At 41.8% G+C, this 23,867-nt stretch overlaps 1 protein-coding gene across 1 annotated transcript in view; it reads left to right on the top strand.

Annotated features, from left to right (window-relative positions):
- The window catches only part of TBX15 (T-box transcription factor 15), a 121,159-nt gene extending 97,899 nt beyond the window's left edge, over positions 1-23,260 (top strand). Inside the window, exons 7-8 of the mRNA XM_040998681.1 lie at positions 10,127-10,224; positions 20,828-23,260. Of these exons, the coding sequence (XP_040854615.1) occupies positions 10,127-10,224; positions 20,828-21,612 (883 nt within the window). The 3' untranslated portion in view covers positions 21,613-23,260. The remainder of the gene's footprint in view (positions 1-10,126; positions 10,225-20,827) is intronic.
- The last annotated feature ends 607 nt before the right edge of the window (positions 23,261-23,867 follow it).

The raw sequence follows: 23,867 nt of genomic DNA, 5'->3' as shown, positions 1-23,867 counted from the left end.
CAATCCATCCCGGTGCAATCTGGAGGCTCACGAAGGAAAAGTGTGAGGAAGAGAGAATAAGGAGAAGATACAGCCACCTCCTCATGCCCTTCAGACAGCATGAGAGGTGATGGAGTGGTTCCGGCCACAGCTGCAGCTGTGTCCACCCAAGGGTGGACTTCAGTGCTTGAGGAAGCTGTGGCTAGGAGTTGGCTTCCAGTTCTCCATATTTTAAAGTGCAGAGATGTCTTGGGGAAGTGCTACTGGCTCCTCACCTCCCTACGGGAAGCAGTGACTAATCTGATTGTTAAGTCAGGGAGAAGGGCGCTTGGGACCTGCCTGCCTGCCTGCAGACGGCACAGCAGCTCCGGTTGTCTTTCGTGGTGTGCATGGCCTAGCTGGTAGTGTCTTTAGGGAGGTCAGCTTATTTTAGGGATGTTCTAGGTAGCTCTTTCAGCCCGCAGGTCTATGTCACAGTTCCTAGACACCTTTATTGATAATGAAATTAACCTTATGTTTTCTATTGCATTACATTCTTGTGTCTTTCTCAAAATTGATTATTTGCTTGGATGAAGACAAAAGGTGTTATTTTGCAGAACTGTCTTGGAATAAGTCCACATTTTCAGCTCTGTGGAGTCCTGTCATCAGAGGCTGGTCATGTTTCTTCCTTCATCATTAGGAAAGATCGGGCACACGTTTTTAGTGTGAGGAAGGCTCTGCTCTTCACTCATGACTGCAGAGTTGCTACTTTCCGTTCCCAATGTGATTATGCCCCTGAAGAGATGTTTTCACTGGGAGCATGAGAGGGGAGAGAGAGAGAGAGACAGACAGAAATAGACAGAGACAGAGAGAGAAAGAACCTGTACCTTTTGGAGTGGAGACACTGACAGATTTTGTTTCCAGGCAATATGTGAGAAATTACACTTACTTTCAATTTATTTCTACATCTAGATTTCTTAAAAATAGTATGGCCCAATTTTGGTATTGGATGGGGTAGGATTAGGAGGGGATAAATACATGTTTGACCTTAATTAGAATTTACCTCAGGCTATAATGACCTGAGTTAACACTGGGAGATTTCCTTTACCAGGAGGCAGAGTAATATCTTCCTGTTCCGGAGGGAAAGTGAGTGCCCTCAGCTTGAGATGACTTTTTTGTTCTGTGATCTGTGTTCCTGAGCTCTGCTTCCTGGTGGAGTATAAAGCTGGCGATGTTTTTTTATTTCCCAGTTTTTGTTCTTAAATTTTTTTTCATAATACTTCTTCCATAGAGTTCAGCCATAATAGTTCACAAAAGTAGACAGAGTTGATGTGTGGCAGAGAAATTAACATCCAGGAGATCTCAGGTGAGAAAACCTTTTCCCACCAAAGGCAGATCAGGAAGAGTAGCAGCAGAAGTGGATTTCGGCCATCACCTAAAAAGGAAAGAGTGGATCTATAAATAGGCCTAACTTGAAAGACAAATGACACTTCGGGGTCAAACCTGAACCTGGTAACTTCCACAAGACACTGACTTGGCTTAACTGTTGCTGAGATGTTTTCCCCACTGGGACAAATTCGTCAGCTTTGGAGTGCAGGGATGTGTCTGCTCCCTGGCTCTCTGGAGGAGGACACACACCACTTAGTAGCTGAGATCCTCAGAAAGAAGAGATTTTTCTAGCCTGAGCAGGGTCAGGTGTCGTGGAGGAGAGATCAAGTTGTATCTGTGGGGATGACTCCAATGGGGAACGCGTAGCAAAGAGAAGTCAGGGCTCATGAGAAGACAGTGTTTCACCAAGTCTTAATGCAGAGAAACAGCCTCCAGGAGTTCATCTCCCCACATGCCTGGAGACGACTGTGCGACTGTGCGCTGCTGGAGGGAGAAAGACAATTGCCAGGACCCCACACATGGAGGGTAGCCAAAGGAGTGGAAGAAAAGAGGGCTCTGTGGGTCTTGAAGCCCACATGTGATTGTCTCTGTTATGGGTTGCTGGCAAGATATTGCAGAAAGCCTGTCAGCATGGGGCATTTTCTATAATTCCCAGGGCCTTCTCCAAAACCATCACATGCATAGAAAGGAGAGAATTAAGATGAATATCCATATGGGGAGAAAAGAGTTCTCTAAGCATATATAGAAGTTCCAGGTAGTGAAAAGAATCTGGGTTCTCTTCCTTTAGTGTCAGTTGTCCTGTCTTGGAGCCCATGCTTCAACCTCACTCCCAGGAGCTTTTGTCTCTAAGAAATATAGGTGGGGCTATCCCACATGTAATGGCTTCCTTCAGGTATTTCCAGCTGACCTATCAAACCCAGAAGCCACTGCTGTTGTTTCTGTAATAATGTCCATGTGGGGCAGCCCATATGTGGCCCAGGGAATTGATGCAGTTCTTCAGGAGCGTATGGTTTTGTCTTTGGAATCCATTGTTGGTGATCTGAACCAGGACACTCAAATTTCGTAATTCGAGAGTGTCAGAAAAAAAGATCATTGGCAGGCCTTGTCTGATGAGAAGCTTTGTATGGGTAAGAAGCTGGAATAGATTGCCCCTTACTGAAGAAATAATGCAGCTGCTACAATGTACAAGAGGTAATCTGAGTCTGAGTTCACTGCTGTGTTCTGGGAATACAGTTGGCCCTGTATCCTTGGGCGTACAGTTTCAGGGGACAGTGATCTAAAAACAGAGCACTCTTTGCCTAATGGGAAAGGGAATATTTGCTTCCTGAAAGAGGATGCTTTATGGAGCTAAAACATAACCTACAGGAAGGAATTACCATCCAATGATGGCTAGGTTGGTGGGGAAAAGATTTGGAAGGAGACAGTTTTCCTGCCACCTCCTCCCCACATGGCTAAGCAGCTGTTGATAGAAGGCCATGTTTGGAGACCGAAGAACCGCTTTTCTTGGGCACAACCAGGAGCCCCTTGTTACAGGCCAGCTCTTACACACAAAACAATAGAAAGAAGCATGTGAAATGAGGAATTAACATGCCTAATGCTAGGTGAAGGAAAAGAAAGGGAAAAGTCAGTTTGAAATTAATCCTTGGGCCAGATCATCTTTGTTTAGATCTAAAAGAACATTTGTTTGGGAAAAGAGAGCAGAGAGTGCAGGCTAGATATCAACTAAAATCTATTATTAGAGTTCCATGCTTTAACTAAGTAATATCTATTAAGCAAAACATAGAAAATTACTACATTTATAAGTTAAAAGTGACAAAATATCAGAAATTCCATACAGTTCAACCTCATGCATTTGCTGCTAGCCATTGAAGTTATAAATATGTACATAGTGGCCATGATTGTTTCATATAGTATCTGTAGTTCAAGTTATCCATTTTGGCTTCTACTTAATGGTATCAGTGTATTATTTCCCATTTCACTAATGGGAAAGCTAAAAAGCGTGAAATACTACATTTCGGAATTTACAAATATAATTAGAAAGAATGATTTCACTCTGCTGCTTTAGGCGTAATTTGCTAACTGCAGAAAGCACGCCCTCATCCACTTCTGGTTCCCTGTTGCTCCTGAAGGCTCACTAGGAAGCACAAAGCCAATGAACTGACTGTTCACCTTTTTTCAACCAGCATGATGTCCCAAGTGTCTGCGTCACTTTCAATTTCTGTACTTTCAGTTGTTCTCCCTAGAGCCACTGGCTGTGCCTTCCCAGCCAATCTCAGCCTGCTGTTTTCTTGGCAACCTTACTAAGCCCTGTCAATTTTGCATATTCTTTTGTTATACCTGGCATGGGTGGCTTGCACTGTTTATCAGATGTATGAACATGACCAATGCTGGGCTTCTCAGGCACTGCTGGCTCTGTGGTTCAAGGTGATTGGCCCTGGACTCAGTCTGGCAGCAGCATCCAGCTGATTCCTCACACTCATCCAGGCTATTGCTGTGGATCATGCCTCCCTGTTTGTGGTCTGGTCTTTAAACCTCATTTTTCTATGCCTTGTTATTTGTTTGCCTTCCCTTGTCATGAACCATTGTCCTCTTTGCCATGTGGCTTTACCAGGGAAAATTGGCAGCTGCTTTATTGTCTGTGGCACTCACCCAGGGATGGTGTCATCAGAGTGACGTCTTTCTAATGGCTAACACATTGAGTCTAAAATATCTGCAAGATAATAAGGCCTACAGGGGTTCAAGGGACGTTTTTTGAAAATCTGAGGCGAGAATGAGAAGTGGAGTTAAGTAACATATTATTTTTCCCATGTTAAATCCAGAGCCAGAAGGTTGACAAAGCTTTGAAGTTCAGGGCAGTAAGAATATAATTCTCAATAAATACAAAAACATTTTAAAAGCAATATATCCTGCTACTACAGGTAACAACCTGAGCAGAATAGTTGGATCTTTCTTCGTTTGTTTGACCTACATCACCACTCATCAAACAGGCATATTGTCTCTTTCCATAATGTATTTTATCTTTAAAACATCTGCATTTACTAAGTAATGGTTAGGACAAAGTATCATCATATCTGTTTTACAGATAGGGAGATTTGGCATGAAGAGGCTAGGTAATTGGACAACATTACATTTATGAGATGTAGGGTTGCAATTTGAATCCTGGAAGCTCAGAGCCTATATTCTTAATCACAATGTTACTCTGTCCATTGAATGATTTTATACTTATCAAATTAAAGGTAAGGTCATCCCAGTCAAATGCAGAGAACTTTAATAACTCAGTGATTTTGCCTAGTGTGATTGTGGATATTTATTGCACATCTCATGAGCTGTTGTAACTATGCAATCACTTTTCAAGGTGGAGCAGAGTTCCCAGGTTGGGAATCACTGAATGGGGACTGATTTTAAGCATCTGTCCATTGAACACCTGTGTCCTTCCAAGATATTGGAAGAGGTACATCAATAGCAATAACGTCATCCTATAAAGGTTGAAAAGACTTGCGCAAGCTCAGGCCAAGTTTTGAATGGTGGTTTAGTCTTTAGGCAATTTGTATACCTTTGTAGGGAGGTGTTTTAGCATATCTGTGGGATACAATTAGTTTGAGTAATCTGGATGGAGGAGATGATTCTAGACTCGGGTTTATATGCCCTTTGTCATCAGTATCACCTGTAAATAGCCTGGAGAACAGTCAAAATTGAATAAGAAAGACAGGAGTAAAGATAAAAAGTTCAGGAGAAACGTAAAAAGAAATTTCGGTTTCAAAACAGTATCAGCCATAATCACGTTTCTATGTGTTGTCTATTATGTTCACTGTTACAATGATCAAATATCTGCTGAATTTCATAGGGTGATACTACCCCTTCCTCCCTCCCCATCCTTTTTTTTTTTCTTTTAGAGTCACTAGACTAATTCTTTACAACAGGGCAATTTTTCTGAATCCTTGGGTCTTGAGGCATCATCAGTGTGTAACAGAGCCCATTGGCTCTCTAGATTCCTTCTTCTGGCTCCTTTTCAGCATATTCTATTGGTTTGGGCAGTGAGGAAATGAAGTTTAAAGAGAAGAGGCCAGGAAATCAAAGCCTGTTTAGAACCAAGGGGTTGAACACAAGAGTTTTTTTTTTTTTCCTTAATTCATTTTTTTGGCCTTTGGTGTCATTACAGTAATAGAGAAAATTTTAAAAAAGAGGGGGGCACTTGCCAATTTGACCATTGCTGATTGGAAAACATGAAAAATCATGTTAGGTTTTTGGTGTTCAACACATCTTGTGGGACATATCAATGACACACGGTTGCCTAAAACAGCTTAGTTCATTTATTAGACAATGAATTTACTTTTAAAAACTTGGAGATACAATTTTATAAAAGTAGATAAAAATGGTGACAAATACTGTGTGTAGCACAGAATAAAGACATACAAGTGACTGCAGATGTTAATGAGTAGAAACAAAAACTCTTGAAAGAGAATAAAAGGGGTAGATATGATTGACCTCCATCAGGGGACTAAGAGATTCCATGACTAGACCAGAAGTAACCAAAGGAAAATGAAACCTGAGACTTGTGTGTGTGTGTGTGTGTGTGTGTGTGTGTGTGTGTGTGTGTGTTTAATTTTCCAGCAAGGGTTCCATTGGCACAGGGATTTTGTTTTTTACCTCCACTGTTTTCCCACATAGTATTACAATAATATTGTTTTCAACAGCAGTCACAAGTCCAACATTCTGTTACTTAGTATATCATGGCATTGTAGTTACATAGACAATGGTAGATAGTCTAATATCCTATTGTCAAGGTATATTTGAAAATTTCATTGGCAGTCTTTCTTTTATTCAGGCATAGAGATGCATGCTGCAATGGATTTTTACTTCCCAGTATGTTAGTCTCTAATATACAGTTCATCTATGAAAATATATGTATATACATATTTACATGTATATCTGTTTAACTTGTATTTTGCATAAAGGTTGTCTTCTATTGAAGAGAACATATGATATTTGTCTTTTGGGATTGGCTTATATGACTGAGTATAATTGTTTGGTTGGAACCATTTTGTCACAAACAGTAGAATTTCATTCTCATGGCTGAGTAGTATCTCAAGGAGTAGATGTACTACGGTTTCTTTATCCATCCATCTTTTGAAGGGCATCTGTGTTATTTCCATGTCTTCAAAATTGTGGGTTGTACTGCCATAAATATGGGGTCAGTGATCTCTGTTGATAAAGGCAAAAGTTACAATCAGTTACAGAAAATTTCCCCATCTCTAATACTGGAGGATTTCTTCTGTGTCCAAGACAATGAATTTCCATGAAATTGTTTCTCTGAATTTTGGACTTAGGAAAATGAATGCTGGTTAAAATGAATAAAATAATGATTCATGAAAAAAACATCATTCCTCTACTTACTACTCATTGCATATCAGCAAAGATCTTTCCAGGTATCATGTCCTGTGCTAGGCACCAGACATGAACTGCAAAGTCCTTGGTACATGCATGTTCTTGGTGTAGAGAGCTGAATTGCCTAATCTGTCCATGGCACTACACCAGATCCTGATGCATAGAACTAATATTTCCTGACTATTAAGACTATACAATGATGCTTTAATTGAGTTTGAGCAAACCAAATGATGTGGTGTCCTAGGTAAACAAGTAGGATTAGCTCTGATAAAATGTGATGCACTCTATTCAGATTATATCAATTCAGTAATGTAAATTTATAATATTTATATCACATGACATAGGATAATATGTTTTAGGATAATTTATATTGTGTCCTATATAAGGCAAATCTCTGGGATTATTTGAATTAATGAGATATATTTAGGAATGTGTGACTTTAACCATTATTGTTCTGGCAGTTGTAACCCCCACTCCTCCTGTCTCCCACTTCCACTCCTCTACCAAAATAACCCTTATTGTGACAGGCATCTAGATGCCCAGAAGTGTCTATATGTGGCATATTATACTTGCTGTTCTTTTTTCACAGATATAGTTTTAATCCAATTTATAATCATAGGCTTAATTTGTGACACACACATTGTAGAATACTACTCAACCACAAAGTGGAATCCATATAATGAAACCCTGTCTTAACAAAATGGATGCCAATGGAAACAACTAGTGAAATGATCCAGTCTAAAAAGACAAATGTTATATGTTTACTGATATGTGGCACCTCACATAAACACCGAAAAAGAAATGTGTAGAAATTAAATGGTCATTTTGGCATATTACTGCCATTTTCAGCCTGTGTTTATGCTCCAATGGAAATGTGGTCTGTCTTACTTTTTACTCGTTGAATGATTGTCTGTGCACATGGGCTCCTGACAACATATGAAAGACCCAAATGGAGTTTCTGACTTGTGGCTTCAGCTTTGTCCAGCTCTCGCTGTTACAACCTTTTAGATAGTGAAGCAGTGAATATAGTATGTTTCTTTCTTGTATTCTGCATTTCAAAGAAAGAAGGAAAGAAAGACAGAAGGAAAGAAAGAGAAAAAAGAATCTAAAAAAGCAAACTTAATAGAATTTGTGTATTAGAAAACATAAACAACATTCCCTTACAGTTTATTCAATAAATTAATGTACTATACTAGTGTTTACAACATCATAGTCACATACCACTTTGTTGTGAAATGGGAAGAGATTGTTGTTTGTCCTTGAGCTAATATTTTGTTCGCATTACTGGTACACGTTGCTGGGAAGAATGGACTGGGTGCTGGAACAATAAAGAAGTTGACATTTTCAGTGAGCCTCCTGTGCCATTAAAGGGAATCCTAAAGTGTTCTGGCAGGTGTCCAACATTCCAAACCAAGGCAGTAAGAGCTAAACCCGGCCTATCTATTTCTTCTATCCACTAAGGCTCAGCATGGCTTTATCTGCCTATCCCTTTATTATTCTCAACTCTCTAATTGCCTGGGCTCTTTCTCTCCACAAATAGTTTAATGTACTGTATTCAGCGTTAATGTAGAGTGACTAGGTGGAGACGTCTTTTATTCCTCCTTCTAACAGATTAACAGCTAATAAACACCGCGCAGCATGCTCTTCTCTGAACCTCTTCTTAAAATACGGAGTTTGGTGTGCCAGCATGGGTGTATTTAAAGCCTCCATGATTCCCAGGAAGACTTAGGAAAGTTCACTGTGCAAGTGAGGCCTGTTCAGAGAGCATGGGTTCCAACTCCATGAGCAAGCATTACCCGCTGCTCAGCTGAAAGGGAGTTCAGACGATCCTGTAGTCATGCAAAACAAGAAGATGCTTGTCCTTGAATGAAACTTCTCTGTTCTTGGTTTGTAACAATGAAGAGGAGTCTGGAAACACATTACCCAGGGAGAAGGCAGGGAGCACTTGTTTCATCAAAAGGGAAAGCGGATCTGTGCTAAGCAAGGACACCATGCCACTTTCCAGGGACGCCGCAATGAAAAGCCGTTTGTCATCTCCTCTCCACTCTCCTCCTCCTCCCTTCCCCACAGTCCCTGTGCCTCCCCTCTCTATATAGATAGAAAGGGAGTAGGCAGCTTAATGAAAAATCATCAAGTAGAAGCCACAGTCAAAGCTTTACATAAAGCCACAGTCAATATTCTGGAGAAGGATATGAGTATCAACATGTATATGTCAGAGATAACCTGGATAGTTACATGAAAGTGATATATAGCAGTCCCTTATATATAAGGGAGAGCCACGATTTATTGAAGGATAAAGTAGACAGCGTATATACATTGTCCAACTTACATGTCCAGTCCTATTGGACCTTAAAGCAATATATTAGCAAAATACTGTATATCTCCTGAAATTTCAAGGTAAATGACTCCTACAGACTAGTTGATAATTAGATTATAAAAATGCAGATAGGGGCTAAATCCTTGCCTTGCAAGCTCTGGAATCCCATAGGGGTGCAGGTTTGTGTCCTGGGTGCTTCACTTCCCATTCAGCTCCCTGCTTGTGGCCTGGGAAGGCAGTGAAGGACGGCTTAAAGCCTTGGACTTGCGTGGGACACCCGAACGAGTCTTCTGACCAGCTCAGCTTTGGCCATTGCAGCTGCTTGGGGAGTAAATCAGTGGGAAGAAGATCTTCCTCTCTGTCTCTCCTTTTCTCTGTATATCTGCCTTTTCAATTAAAAAATTAATAAATCTTTCGAAAATGCAGATAGAAGCAAGTTTCATGGTATAGTTGGACATGCTATTGTTCCTCATTTTTTTTTTTTTTTCTTTTTGGCCTGGTTACCCAGGTTTCAATCCAGCTGCCTACTAGTAGTTTGGGAAAGGCAGCAGAAGGCAGCCCAAGTTCTTAGGAACCTGCACCCATGTGAGAAACTGGGCTGAAGCTACTGGTCCCTAGCTTCAGCCTCACACAGTCCAGGCTATTGCAGCCTACCAAGTGAACCTGGGATGGGAAGCTGATCTTGAGACAGGAGAATGATGGTACTGTCCTGTGCTGGAGAAGTAGTCAGTGCTACTCTGTTCATCTATATACACAATATGAGTGGCCTTGACTATCAATATATGGTGTGATTTTGCACACATGCCAAACGCCCTTAGAGGAAAGGTCCGAGTGAAATTCTGTTGTTGTGGAGTTGCTTACAGATCACCTGCCTGGCTGGATAACATATTTGTTTTTCTTCTGCAGTCCACCTTCATCTGCACCTTGCACTTGTGCAGAACAGTTGACCCTGGGGGTGACGTCTCTCAGTGCATGTGTATGTCTACCACTTGTCAGAAGGACACCTCCAGTGTTTGAAACCTGAGTGCATGTCCTGGGATTATTAACAATGTCCCTTGCTGGCTTTTCTCTCTCCAGAACCGGACTGGAAGCCATCATGGAGACTTATGCATTCTGGAGACCTCCTGTGCGCACACTCACCTTTGAAGATTTCACCACCATGCAGAAGCAGCAAGGTAAAGGCTTGGAGTGAGGCCTCTGCCGAGTGACAGGGCTGCAAAGGAGTGGGAATGGCACTCCTGAAAGATGCACTTCTGGTCTCAGGCCAAGACACAGGTTACAGCCACTCTCCTTGCAGGAAGATAACTCCTTGGCTCTGCAAATAACCAAAGCCTTACCACTTGTACCAACAATCTGTTTGCAGAGGCAGCACTTCTTTTGACACTAAAAATTCTCTAATCCTTAAAGCATCTTTTATGATTCTGTTTAAATGGCTACTATTTCTGAGCATTCACATAGGCCATCGTATTAAAAATAAAAACTTACTTGTATGAGGGGCACAGAGCTGCCATCTGCTGGTTCATTCCCCAGATGCTTGGCAGAGCAGAAGCTGCGAATGCAACCCACGTCTCCTTTGTGGATGGCAAGGACACTATTGCTTGAGTCAGCACCACTGCTTCTCAGAGTCTTGCTTAGCAGGAAACTGGGACCTGGCTTTGGGGCTGGGAATCACTCCAGTGTGCAGATGTGTTCACTGATAGGACTAACGCAGGTCCCTAAGCCATGGTATCTTGAGAGATCTCTACAATTCATTCTGCATGGCAGACTTGCTGTTTTTCCTATCCTGGTGGTGTAGGTGAAGAGGACCTTAGCTCTGGACAATGGGAATACGTTGTCTCATGTCTCACAATGATGAGGAGGCTGATGCAAGCCAATCAGAGTCTCATAACTTCTGTTCGCCCCATTTTGTTTCTCTGGAACAATACCCACCTCAAGTTGATGGGCCAAATGAATGACCACCGTCTACTCATCCCTAACATGTGCACTGTTTTGAGCTCCTTGTCTAATTTCTGCTCTTCTTTCAGTTTCTGTTCTCAGTTCCATCTGTGATCCACCATTCCCTGGATCCATCCACCTGGGTGCCTGAGTGAAAGCTCCCCAAACTTGTCAGGTGTTTTATGAATCCCCTTGTCCAGCCTCTTGTAGCCCACAGGTGACACTGATCCCAGTTTACATAGCTCCCTTTAGTCCATCAAGTTGCTGCTGTTAGTAGAAACCTAAATTTTGAATTTGTGGTTCTACCATTTGGGGGACCGTTGTGAAACTTGATAATTTACTATAATGTTTCCCTGTCAGTGGAGCCTCAAGTACTTAACATGATAAATTGAGTTTGCATCCTATGATTTTGAAGTCTCCCATGTTTTAACTTGAGTGTAACGATGAAAAGCAGCTGGAGGCAGACAACTTGCTAGACTCTTACTCACTGTTCCTTCTTGCTGTGGTCAAACTCCTCAGTCTCCCAATTTTCTTGTTTGCATCATGTGGGAGACTGAATAGAATTTTTAGAGAGTTTAAGTGAGGTAATGCATTTCACATCATAGCAAATGCTCAGGAAATGCTAGTTACTGCTTTAATCATGACCATCATCATCCTCATATCTCTTGTGTCCTGGAATGTGAACACCCAAGAGGAGGATGTATCAGGAACAGGGAATATTGCCTTTCTGTTGATTAATTACTCAAAACATAATTAAATGATTGTTCTCCACAGAGACATGTGAGTTAAGTGATACAGAATTCTCACCTTTTTTTTTTTTGTGGGTGAAGGAGAAATGAAAACTTCCCAAGGGGAGCCCCTTTGCATGCAGAAAGCTGTGACTAGAAGCAAAACCAATGACTATTTAGGATGTTCCTACTGCAGTGAAGTCCTTATGGCCCTTAAGATGCAGAGTCAGGAAAATCTCAGAAATTGCCCCCTCCTCCAAAAAGGAAATTTGGAGAGAGAGAGAGAGAGAGAGAGGGAGAGATTTTCTGGCTCAGATTTCCTCTGGGACAGCTGGGAATGGACCAGGCTGGAGCCAGAAGCTGGGATGAGTAGCAGGGACCAGTCACCTGAGCAATCATCTCTTGCCTCCGAGGGTGTGCATTAATAGGAAGCTGAATCATGGGCAGAGCCAGGACCTAAAGACCCTCGGATATGGGATGCAGGAGTCCTAAGCACTGTGCTAATACTTTATTAAATACCTTACCGGGGGCCCTCACCTTTGGTGAACAACTACCATTCTTATATACATTTGGACAATTTATTTCCACTTTGAATGCCAGGTTCCTTACCTACAAAAGAGGGATTTTCTTTTGGAAGGAGCTTTATAGAAACATGCCTTATAAATGAAAATATGTGATGCAAAGACACTTGATTTCATTTATGTCAAGGTTGGCTCTTTGCTTATCTTCCCTTTCCAAGCCCTAGCTAAACAAGTGTTAATATCACTTAGGCTGGAATGGGAAGGTTGGCAGGACACTGCCAGTTCCTGAGGGCAGGCATTCTGCTGTGTCCCCAAGGTTGGGCACATGGCCTGGAACACAGGAAGTACCTACTGAGTGATGGGAGGTTGCAATCACTTGGTGGCACTGTGGCCCAGGTCAGCAGCATTGCTGTAGGTCTCCATCTTGGAACACGGCTGTCTAGTGTAGATGCCGATTTGGATATAGAGTCATCATTAGGGACAGTTTTCTGCCCTGCAGTCACTTGTAGGGCAAGCAGTCAGACACAGGTACATGGATCCTGCACTCTGGGCTGCATGAGTGTGCAGTGTAGCAGGTTTAATGATACTTGCACAGAAAATGTGTCTACATAAAGACTTACTTTTGACACACTGAAAACAATGCCTTAAGAGAAACCAAAGTTTCAAAGCATAGTATCACAATCATTTCAATAACCTCTTTTTTTCTTGCAAGGGAATGAGCATGAATTATTGGATACATATGGAGGTAGGATTGGCTACAGGAAAAGCTGATTTCCTAAATCATATGAAAATTTCCTATAAATTGTTGATGAAATTCCCTATTAAATATTTTATTTGGAATAGATTTTTAAAGACTGGATCCAGATTCTCATTCTTAAAAAATGATTTTGTTTCTATGACATATGTTAAAGCAACAGTCCTTGCTCCTTTTCTCCCAGTAACTCTGAACAGTATTACTCATAAAACGAAGGAAAGAGACTTTGCCATCTGTGCTTAATGTTTCCTGGCTCAAATGGAACAGAACATGATGCGATTGGTGCTTGTAGTGGAAGCTTCAGGTGCAGAATGATTTTCTAGTCATTTCTTTTTAGCGAGAAGAGTGTAGACAGTGTTGGTCTGAACGTATATTCACATAGTAACTGACTCATCATGTGTAAATGTTACCTCATTGCTTCAAACATGGTTATTTGGCCTCTCAGATGCTCTAATGGAAGCTGGATCAACCTTTTTACTTAGAGGAAGTTAAAATGTTTTACCCATACCCCTGTTTGTCATTCTTAACCTCAACTTTATTAAGATTCATCTGCTGATAACATTTCAAGGACAATACTTCAGATAATTTGTCCTAACATATTTTTTTGGCAAAAATTCAGGTGCTTCTGTTTAAAAACACACATCAAATAAAGTGTTCTAGATAGCTGCTTTCTATTCTGGAGATAATACATAGGATGCACCACCTTCTGGCTTTGACCTCCAGGAGAAATGAAGACAAGGGGCATTCTGGGAGTAGGTTTTTTTTTTCTTCTTTCTTTTTTTTTTTTTTTTTTTGCAGTGAAGGGATACAAAGTGTCATCTTCGGCAGAGATCTCCAAATTTGTTAAAGGATTATGAAAGAAATGCTCCTTAGTCCTTAGTGAAAATAACAGGACAGGAAGCTGGGAACAGCTATTTATAGTCTCAGGAATCATATGAATAAGGATTGTATATGATTTGGGGAGTAAATAAAATGGCTTTGAAATTTTAGCCTGTATTTATTATTATTTATCCAACATATCAGCTAATATTTGTATTTCTAACCCTGTCACAGTTAAGATTAAAACTTCTTGGGATAGAGTTTGAGAATAGACAATGAAAACAACATATAAAACAACATATCCCTTGTTTGAAAGAGGTGAACTGAATATGCAGAAGAAAAATATGGATATCATTGTTTAGGGAATCCACAAAGTTCACTCTTTTTCTTATTATCCAAATATTATCTCAGGCTCATTACATTGTCTGTGTATTCTTACTTCTTGTATTTAGAGATGCTTTTAACTGTGCTCCCTAAGTCCAGCACAGAATAGCCGTCTGGGCATCTTTAGATTCTCCTCTTTTATCCTTTGTAGGTTTATTAGTTTTTGGAACCACCTTTCCTTTCAGATCCGTCATGGATGTATGTGCATATCTTTTTAAAGGATTTTTAAAACCTTTAGAAAATGTCCAGCAGTTTTGTTATTCTCTACATAGTTTTCCTTACGTTTTGTGAATGCTAACTTTAATAGTCGTCTTTTCAAAAATTGCCAGCATTTTCCCTGTATTGTTTAGCCCATTCCTATGGATCAGAATGAGTTCAGAATAGCAGCATCTCTCTCTTTTTTTTTTTTTACAAAAATTTAAGGGGTTATTTTTTCTTTAAGGTAAAGTAGGCGTCTTATCAGATCCTCTTTGGGCAGAGGCAGATGTCAGTTAGGCCTCCGGATAGCTGGAATCTCTTGGTACTCTTTGTAAGGGATTTTTCTTATTTCAGGAAAACTTCATCCATAGTTTCCATTAGTCGCAGTCTAAATTTTATTCCCCCCTATTCCTTTTCAGTTCTCTTCTCCAGCTTCATTTGAGTAACCTAGGCCTTTAGTGGGGTCACCTGCAGAATTAGGGAGCTGTATCAATTGGAATTCTTGGTGATGTAAGTAAAAGAAAATCCAAATAGTAAAAAAGCCAAGAAACTCACTGGTTTATGAAGCTGGAAAGATGCAAGTAGCTGACTACAAGCAGATCTGATTCTGGGTCCCAATAAGGTCACCCAGGGCCAAGTGTTTTCTATCTTTCTCAGCTTTCCCATGGTGGCAACATGGCTGTTGGCATCCCTGGCTCCACGTAATTTTGGTTTAAATCTCAGGGGAAAGGACATGTGCCTTTCCTCTGAGATTTCTAGCAAAATTTCATGGGGTCTCATTGACTATATTGCATCATTCCTGAAGCAATTACTGGGGAAGGGTGAACATGATACTTCAGTTCTGGAGATAGATGAGAAAAAGTGGGAGTGGGGAGGGAATGTTTCCAGTGCTGTTGTCAGGAGAGGGGCAGATGAAATCTATCAAAAACAAGGGATATATATTGCTGCAAGGGAGGCAGTAGAACAGAAAAAGAAAATGAAGCAGTTTAGGAAGTAAGAACATCTCCCCTCTGGCACCATGGAAGGCATCAAATACAACTGAGAAGCAGACTCAGGAGCTGGATCACTGACGGATGAATATATTAAAAGTTGATTTAAAGGGAAGGGATGTGGAGTTATGCATACCTATGGGGAAGGATGCACTTGACATTTTTCTGAGATTCAGATCACAGAATTCCCATTAGTCCAATAATGTTGACATTTGCGTTATGAGAAAGTATCCATCTCAACTAAGGGGTTACCCTTTGTAGAGAGGAACAAGGCTGTACTCATTAAACTTTATGGTCTCTGGGTTTATTTCCTGGCATCAATCCAGAGGTGCTTGTATTTAATCCCTCTTACCTGTTTGAAAGCTTCAGAACACACAGTGAATCAGTACTCTTCAGAGACAGATGCCACGGAATTGTAGGAGAAAAGAGTCTGGCTCAAGGAACCAAGTAATTACATGGAAATTTGTTCTCTACCAGCTCATATGGGGTTTTTGTCTTACTGTTTTTCAGTTTTTTTTTCGATACAGAAATTCATCACAAAATAAACCCAAAAGGAAATTGTACGTGAAAGTCTCCATATTACAATCTGGAAGTGATCAATTTAAAGATGCAAAAGTCAGCAGGTTTGGTATTTAGGATTTTCACGGTCACATTGAACTTGTCTTCATGGTACACAAGTATATATTCTAGGTTATTGTCTTGGTATGGGTTCATTGCTAAGCATGCACTCTTTTTGGTTGTTTTGGATCTTAGCCTCACATGTTGGGGCAAATCAGAGTTGCATATAATTTTCAATATATATTTCCTCACTTTGGTCCAGGGTTAGAATATCATGCAGGGACATGCAAAAAAAATTGATTCTGGAACTTAAGAGTACTAAGCGCCTTAGGGAATTATAATTTGATCATTTCTCAGACATGGATTAAAACTTCTGAGACACTGGCAGAGATACCAGTCTGCTCGTTTGCTCATTTACTTAATTGCTATTGATGTTTTTCTGTGTGTTTGACCTGAAAAGATTGGAGCCATGGGACAGCCCACTTGCTGTCTGGGTTAGGAGAACAGTGAAGTTAAAGTGGGTTTAGTGCTTGGGAATGTAGTCCAGGTATACCTGTGGATGTCAGCTGGCCAAGTGCTCTGTCACTCACAGCCTCAGAGGCTGCTGCAGCATGGAACAACAGGGTTGTGATGCAGAGCTCAGCAGTGTGTGGAGTCGTTGGAGTGCTAAGCTCCAGTGACAATGGCTAACACCTCAAAACTGTACCTGTTAGGGCCCAAAACACCCAGCGATTCCTTTCTCCTTCCTTCACTCCTTATTTCCCCTCATAATAGTCTTTAATGCTTATGCACCGGGTGTGATTACGAGCACTTCGTAACATGCATTGTCTCACTGATTTCTCACGACATCCTTTCAAGTTAGATAGTGCTACTTTCCTTCATATTATTAACAAAAATGAGTCTTGTTGAAGTTAACTGGCTAAGGTACCACAATCAGTAAGACAGCTGGAGTTGGTACTGGATTTGACTCTATAGTTATCACATCCATTACATACAATTCTTATCAAAACTTTTAGAACCATCAGAGCCGGGCAGGTGCAGGAGCAGGAGCACTGAGGTGCATGGCAGACAGTGCAGAGGCAGCTCGCATTCCTCTGTACCAGTGGCCCGGCCCTGGCTTCCCACTCTGCCCCAGCTTTGCTGCAGTGAAAGCCTACTTGTGCTGCTTCAGCACGTGGCTGGCATTTCCATGTTTGTTCAACAGGTGGCAACTGTCAGATCACTCAGGAGTAAAGACTTCTCAGGATCTCAGCTTGCTTCTCTGAAAAATGAATGGCATAGTCTTTTCTCTATATGAATTCCGAAAAAACAGATACTTTCTGTATTGTGTATCTGAGGTGCAGGTGAGTGTTTCTTCCAAGTGGATGGAAGCAGAGTGACTCCTCTGTGCAGACTGTGTCCCCACTCCCGGCACCAGTTCCTGTGCAGGTACTCAGCCCCGAAACTCAGCAGGCCACTGAATCTCATTTCTCGTGAACGTCATTTAAAAGCTAAAGCAAACTGATTACAAACTTTTTAACATGTGCCTCTCCTCATCTGCTCAGCAGAAAACCCTGTAGCTTGTTAATAGTTCCTCTCTCTCTCTTTTCTTCTTCTTCTTCTTTTTTTTTTTTTTTTTTTTTTAGTGAAACCAATTGAGGCCCTAAATCAGTACCATGCATTTCATCCTAGGCCATCTGAGAAAACCATTTGGAGTCATGGAAAGCCATCTGCACCATCTTGCACCTCCTGCTTTAGAGCCAGAGTTAGGGCCCGATGGGGCATACCTATCACAGGGCAGTGCTGAGCAGGTGGTCTCCATGGGGACCACATAAACACCACATCAGGGAGGGCAAGGGCCGACCTTCAAAGAGAGGAAAGCAGTTACATATCCTGTAAAACACAAATCTCGGTACAGCTGGAGTCAGATTTCTCCACTTGTGCCATAGCCCTTGTTTCAGTGAGGCTTGTGGCATTGAAGGTGAAATGGAGGAAAACATGGGGATGCTTTCAGGAAGATAAATGGATCCCTGAACTTCATGCTAGACACAGGCTGCTTAGACATGCAAAACCAAGAAGCATGAGATGTGCTTCTTCTTCTTTCTAGAATCTTCCTCTTCCAGAATGCCTTCACTGTATTAAAGCGACCCCTTGGTGAGTTCTTGGACTTGCTCATTTGCACTTAGTGATGTCTCAATGCAGACTTAATCCTGAAGGGGACAGAAAGGAAGAACACTAGTTCAAATCCTTTGTTTCACAGCTGAGGAGAACTAAGAGACAGCTGTGTCGCTTGTGTCACAAGATAGAAATCAATAGGTCTGGAATTAGACCAAAGGCTTGTTCTTTGTTCATCCTGTCCAGTTATTTGCTCCCTTCTCCCACTGATACATTTTTCTTTCTTATTATTTTCCAGGATTTGGTTTTCTAGGTAAAGGGATCCATATCCCCTCTCCTTCTTCCCATTGTATTCTTGCCCACTGTTTCCCTGCATACTATTACAATAGTATAGACCATTACCATCAGTCACAAATCGAGCATTTTTCTATTTAACTGGTATGGAAATGATATAGGTATAGGGGATGGCAGAAAATCTAGTAACATATTGTCAAAGTGTATTTAACAGTTTAATTCTCCTAGTGATATCTACAATACTGATTGTACCTCAAATTGTAGAATTTTTTTTTCTGAGGTGGGCATTTAATCTAGTAGTTAATTTGTTAAGACAGGTTAAAACCTGGGTTGAAATCGCAGCTCTTGGCATAGTCCTGGATCCCAGCTTAAGGGCATTTGGGAAATGAACCAGCAGGTGGTTCTTTTTCAATCACTGCCTCTCAAATAAGATTTTAAAATTCTATTTAAACCACAATATATTGGTCTTGAAGGAAGTTAAGTTCTGGAATGTAAAGGAGGAAGAATTACCTGAATTGAATCTGATATCAGCAATTATTTATATCTAAATCCGAGTCTACTTCAGAAGTTCATTGGGGAAAATTCTTTTGACTAAGGAAGAGATGATATAGTGTTTTTGTAAAATTTTACTATGAAAAAAGCTAAAAAGAGCCAAATTTGTGCTTCTTGAGACAGTTCTACTACCTATATCTGAATGCAGCTTTAGGATTGGCTTTTCCTGCTGAAACTTTGGGCATCTGGGATGCTCCATTCCAGCCCTGCAGAAGGACTTCTTTGTATTCTGACGCATCTGATATCTCCTAGCTTTCTTCAGTTTACTCATTGACAAAAATCTTATTCTCACTTCTTTCCATTTCATGCCCTTTATCATTTTACAGCCCTCAGGCTCTAAGAATGCCAGTGTAAGTTAGGAGCAAACTGAAGGGTCCCAAGTTCCTTAAGGGGGAGGGTGGAGTTTCATGCTTACAGTTCCTAACGAATCCAGGAAAGTCCCCACCTTTCCAGAAGGAAGAAATTTTATCAGAGAAGATTCCCTATGGTAAGAACAAAATGGCTTCTCCTGCTAAAATCAAGAAGTTGTCCCTGAAGCTCCAGCACTTTGATTGTGTCTTTAAAGTTCATTGGGCAAGGCAGGAAGTGGATGCTGCACTGTACTTTTTGGGTCCCAGAAAGAGGAGGTGTGTGACCTGAGAATGGATGTGAAATTTGTTACTGTATGAGACATCAATCCAGCTCAGACATCTAGCGTTATAAGCTCAGTCACTCCAGCTTCTGATTTGGGGACTTTTCGAAATGAAATAACTCATCCTCTAATCCAAATTGTGGTGCTTTCTGGACCATCCCCTGAGAACTTGATGGAGATGCATGTTCTCAGCCCCCAGCTCTGACTTAGAGAACCAGAAATTCTGGGGATGGAGTTAGGAGTCAGAGTCATCGTCAACCCAGCTGATTCTGAAATGCAGTTCAGCTTAAGAATCACTCCCCTGGGTACTTTAAAATGCAGAACTTGGTTGCATGATGTGTTCCAATCCTTGAGGTACATTAGAATCATTTGGGAGGTCACATGCACAGGAGCCCTCCTGTAGAAGGTTCCAGGTGGAATCCTGGAACACTGGCTTTTTTTTTTTTTTACAGTGGTCAAGTCTTCTTGGCTTGAGAACCACCAATTTAACTCCATTTCTCATTTCTGATGAGGAAGTTGACAGTTGGACATAGTGAATGAGAGGCTCACGAGGGTGGTGAAGGCAATAGACCTGTGAGAAGAACCATGACGTCCCAGCTTCATGGTGTTTATCTTTGGTCTTCATGAATATCCAAATCCAAGACAGGCTTCTGTAAAGGGAAGTCAGCTGAGCCTTTGGGCACTAGTGACCTTGTTTCTGGACAGCCTTGCTTCCTCCTCACCTAGTTCTTGTAACACTTGTGTCTTCCATATAACAGGACTTTAATCTCCTACTCCAGTTCCCACTTGGGGCCCTCTGCTCTGCCTTCCCAGGCTCCAGTCCTGACCTGCAGCCCTCCTCTAGTGTCTTTCTGTGAAATTATGGTCCTGCTTAACATGCTGAAGACTGGAAGACCAAAAATGCAAAGTAGACAACAGTGTTGAAAACTTAATGCATTTTCATTGAGAGTGGTATAAGTTGAACTGGTGGATTTTTAATTTTGATCACCAGAGGTCTTTTTTAGCACATGAATTTGATTGTAAATGTTGAAAGTTGTCTATTGTTTTGTAAAAATAGGGTGTTAAGGCTGTTACACAGGAAAGTAAACACAAGAGTTGAGTGTGTTTTTTGGGTACTTTGCCTTCTTGGAGAATGTGTGTGTGTTTGCACAGGTGGAATCACTAAGTGTAATGTGCCACGTTATGAGAAAGCAATGATTCTGTAGAAAATAACCCATATATATTGGGCATCTGAAGACACCCTCTGCATGGCCTACACTTGATTTAGACAGATACATCTTCAAAAGCCCTGTCTCATTGGTATTTTTGTTTTGTTTTTCAGGAGGCAGCACAGGCACTTCCCCAACCACCTCCAGCACTGGGACACCATCCCCTTCAGCTTCTTCTCACCTTTTATCTCCATCCTGTTCTCCTCCAACTTTTCACCTGGCCCCTAACACCTTCAACGTGGGCTGTCGAGAGAGCCAGCTGTGTAATCTAAACCTCTCTGATTATCCACCATGTGCCCGAAGCAACATGGCTGCCTTGCAGAGCTATCCAGGGCTGAGTGACAGTGGCTACAACAGGCTCCAGAGTGGCACTGCTTCAGCTGCTCAGCCCTCCGAGACCTTCATGCCTCAGAGGACTCCATCCCTGATCTCAGGAATACCAACTCCTCCCTCGTTGCCTAGCAACACCAAGATGGAAGCCTATGGTGGCCAGCTGGGGTCCTTCCCCACTTCCCAGTTTCAATATGTCATGCAGGCAGGCAATGCTGCCTCAAGCTCCTCCTCACCACACATGTTTGGGGGCAGCCACATGCAGCAAAGCTCCTACAATGCCTTCTCCCTCCACAACCCCTACAACCTCTATGGATACAATTTCCCCACTTCCCCTAGGCTAGCTGCAAGCCCAGAGAAACTGAGCTCCTCTCAAAGCACTTTACTCTGTTCCTCTCCCTCCAATGGGGCCTTTGGTGAGAGGCAGTACCTGCCCACAGGAATGGAGCACAGCATGCACATGATTAGCCCTTCGCCCAATAATCAGCAGGCAACCAACACTTGTGATGGCCGGCAGTATGGGGCAGTCCCAGGTTCCTCCTCCCAGATGTCTGTGCACATGGTTTAAAGGCTGGTCTAAGCACCATGGAGCCTTTGGCAGCCAAGACTTCTGAGTCTCCATGGGCAGATTCTCCTACTTGGAAGCCCAACACCTTTGGAAAACAGGAACTTTGTATTTGTTTGTTTCTGGAGGATGAAAACACACACACACAAGAGCAACAAGAGACACTTCTAGGCCACTGAAGGATACTTGTGGTGAATCATCTTCGACTCAGTGGTCCTTCTTCTGCCTTCCTAAACCTTAGTTTGTCAAGCATAGTCTATACCAGAGTGACCTTTGAAGAGACTGAACAATCATTTTATAATAATGTTATGAGAGATGCTAGCATGTAGCAGCCATGAAAAGTTGACACTCCTACCTATACATGCACACACATGCACACACACGTATTCATACATAAACTCATGCAAACACAAACACACATGTACACCAACTCTAAACTGGGTGAACTCTGTGGAGGGAGACCCAGAATGGGTGCTTTCACCAAGAATTTTCTATGTACAACACTAGATGGACTGTGCCAGCAGTTGCTGCCAGCCTTTCTCCCCTGCAGCTCTCCCTGCTTCTGGAATGAACCATATATCCTGGAATCCTTACCTGTTGATGAGGGTGGAAAGACATCAGTGCTACGACTGGACTTGGCTTCCTGACCAAGCTTGCTCTTAAATGCTGGCTGTCTTCACTCCGTATGTCAGTACTGATGTTCCCAGTGGTGCCTGTGAAGGAGGAAGTCAGGGCAGCTGAGCAGAAAAGAAAGAAAGAGAAAGAATAGAGGGCAGGAGAGAGATGGAGAGCAAGACTGAGAAAGTGTAAGCGATGATGGGAGTTTTAATTCTCCAAGGAAATGTGTTTTTGGTTTGTTCCCCAAACTATAGGTTGTAGAAAGAATCATGGTGTTACTGAAAAGTACAGATCTCCCTGGGATGCTGTGCTTGGTCAAGGCACTGGGGATAGGCTTGGGGCAGGTAGTGCTTCTCCACCCCAGGTGGCCATCGTGACCCAGAAGAGAGGTGTACCTCATGGCAAGTGTCCGTTCCATAGCATGCAGCCCTGCAGGGCAAGGGGAACAGGAGTGTGAAGAAGGAAGAGGTTTAGAATTCCCGCAGATGACACCTTGGGCAGTGGCGATAAACAGAGGCCTGGTCTTTGCATGCCAGACCCAGATGCCTAACCCGGGGCTGCTGTCGGCTAGTCCCTGTTGCAGGAGAAACCCTAGCTTGTTCCAGAGAGTTGCTGATGGATCTCCTGCACTCTTCCACCTGCCTTTGTGTCTCCATTCTTATCAAATATTTCATTGCATTTTGAAGTTTGGGTTTTTTTTTCTTCCTTTATTTTTCCTTTTCCCTTCAATCTTCTAATGGTAAGAAAACAAGTGAAGCTTGGTGCGAGCTAAACTTAAGTGGTGTGGAAATGCAAATACTACCAAGTAAAATAATACAGATATTATTAAAATTTGTGGTTTTGAAGTGTTGTAGATAAATGTATTTATGTGCCTAGTGGGGAATCCAATATTATGAAGATTAAAAAGGGGGCAGTAAAATGGTATGTAAAATATATATGAAGAAAAGGTGTATAAAAATTTGCCCTTATGCACGGGAACTTTGTTTCTAAGTGCCAAGCACAGAAAGCCGGTAAATAAAACCTTTGCAATTGTGTTCTGGGTGTTTATTCCTACAGAAAGCTTGTATAGTTTCCTGTGCATTTGCTTTCTCTCATATGAGTGTAACACCCTTATACACACTACTGCATGTGATTTTTTTTTAACACAGATCATATGAAATAAAATATTAACATCCTGATTTTACTACTAGAAACTGAGCCAGGTTGGTAGAGTAAATTAACAAGGTTGGTACCATCCATCAGAAAGAAGAAACTAGGACTTGAAACCCGAGCCCCTCTGGCTCTGTTGAGATGTTTCAGATCAGTGGCAGAAACCTGTACTACAGGAATCCTCACTTGCTGACATTTACCAGGCGCTATACTATGCGTTTTACATGATAATCTCGAGTAACCCTCTCACAACTTTGTGAGATAAGTGTCACTTTAACCACTCTTTTATAGATTTGTTAACAAAAAGTTTAAGTTTTTGACCAAAAGCTATCTGGTAGTATATAAAGGAACCATTTGTCTGATCTTCTGGTCTATGTAATTAGCTCAATGTCATCATGCCAGAATCCTGCCACTCTATTGCAGCACTTTGACGAGGACGAAGGGAGACACAGCCTAAAGGGCTGGACCAAGGGTGCCTCTCCAAGGCTGGA

The sequence above is a fragment of the Ochotona curzoniae genome, unplaced genomic scaffold, assembly GCF_017591425.1.
Source record: "Ochotona curzoniae isolate NIBS_2020 unplaced genomic scaffold, NIBS_Ocur_1.0 scaffold_1037, whole genome shotgun sequence".
NCBI classification, from domain to species: Eukaryota; Metazoa; Chordata; class Mammalia; order Lagomorpha; family Ochotonidae; genus Ochotona; species Ochotona curzoniae.
This window is presented reverse-complemented; position numbering and strand designations above follow the sequence as displayed.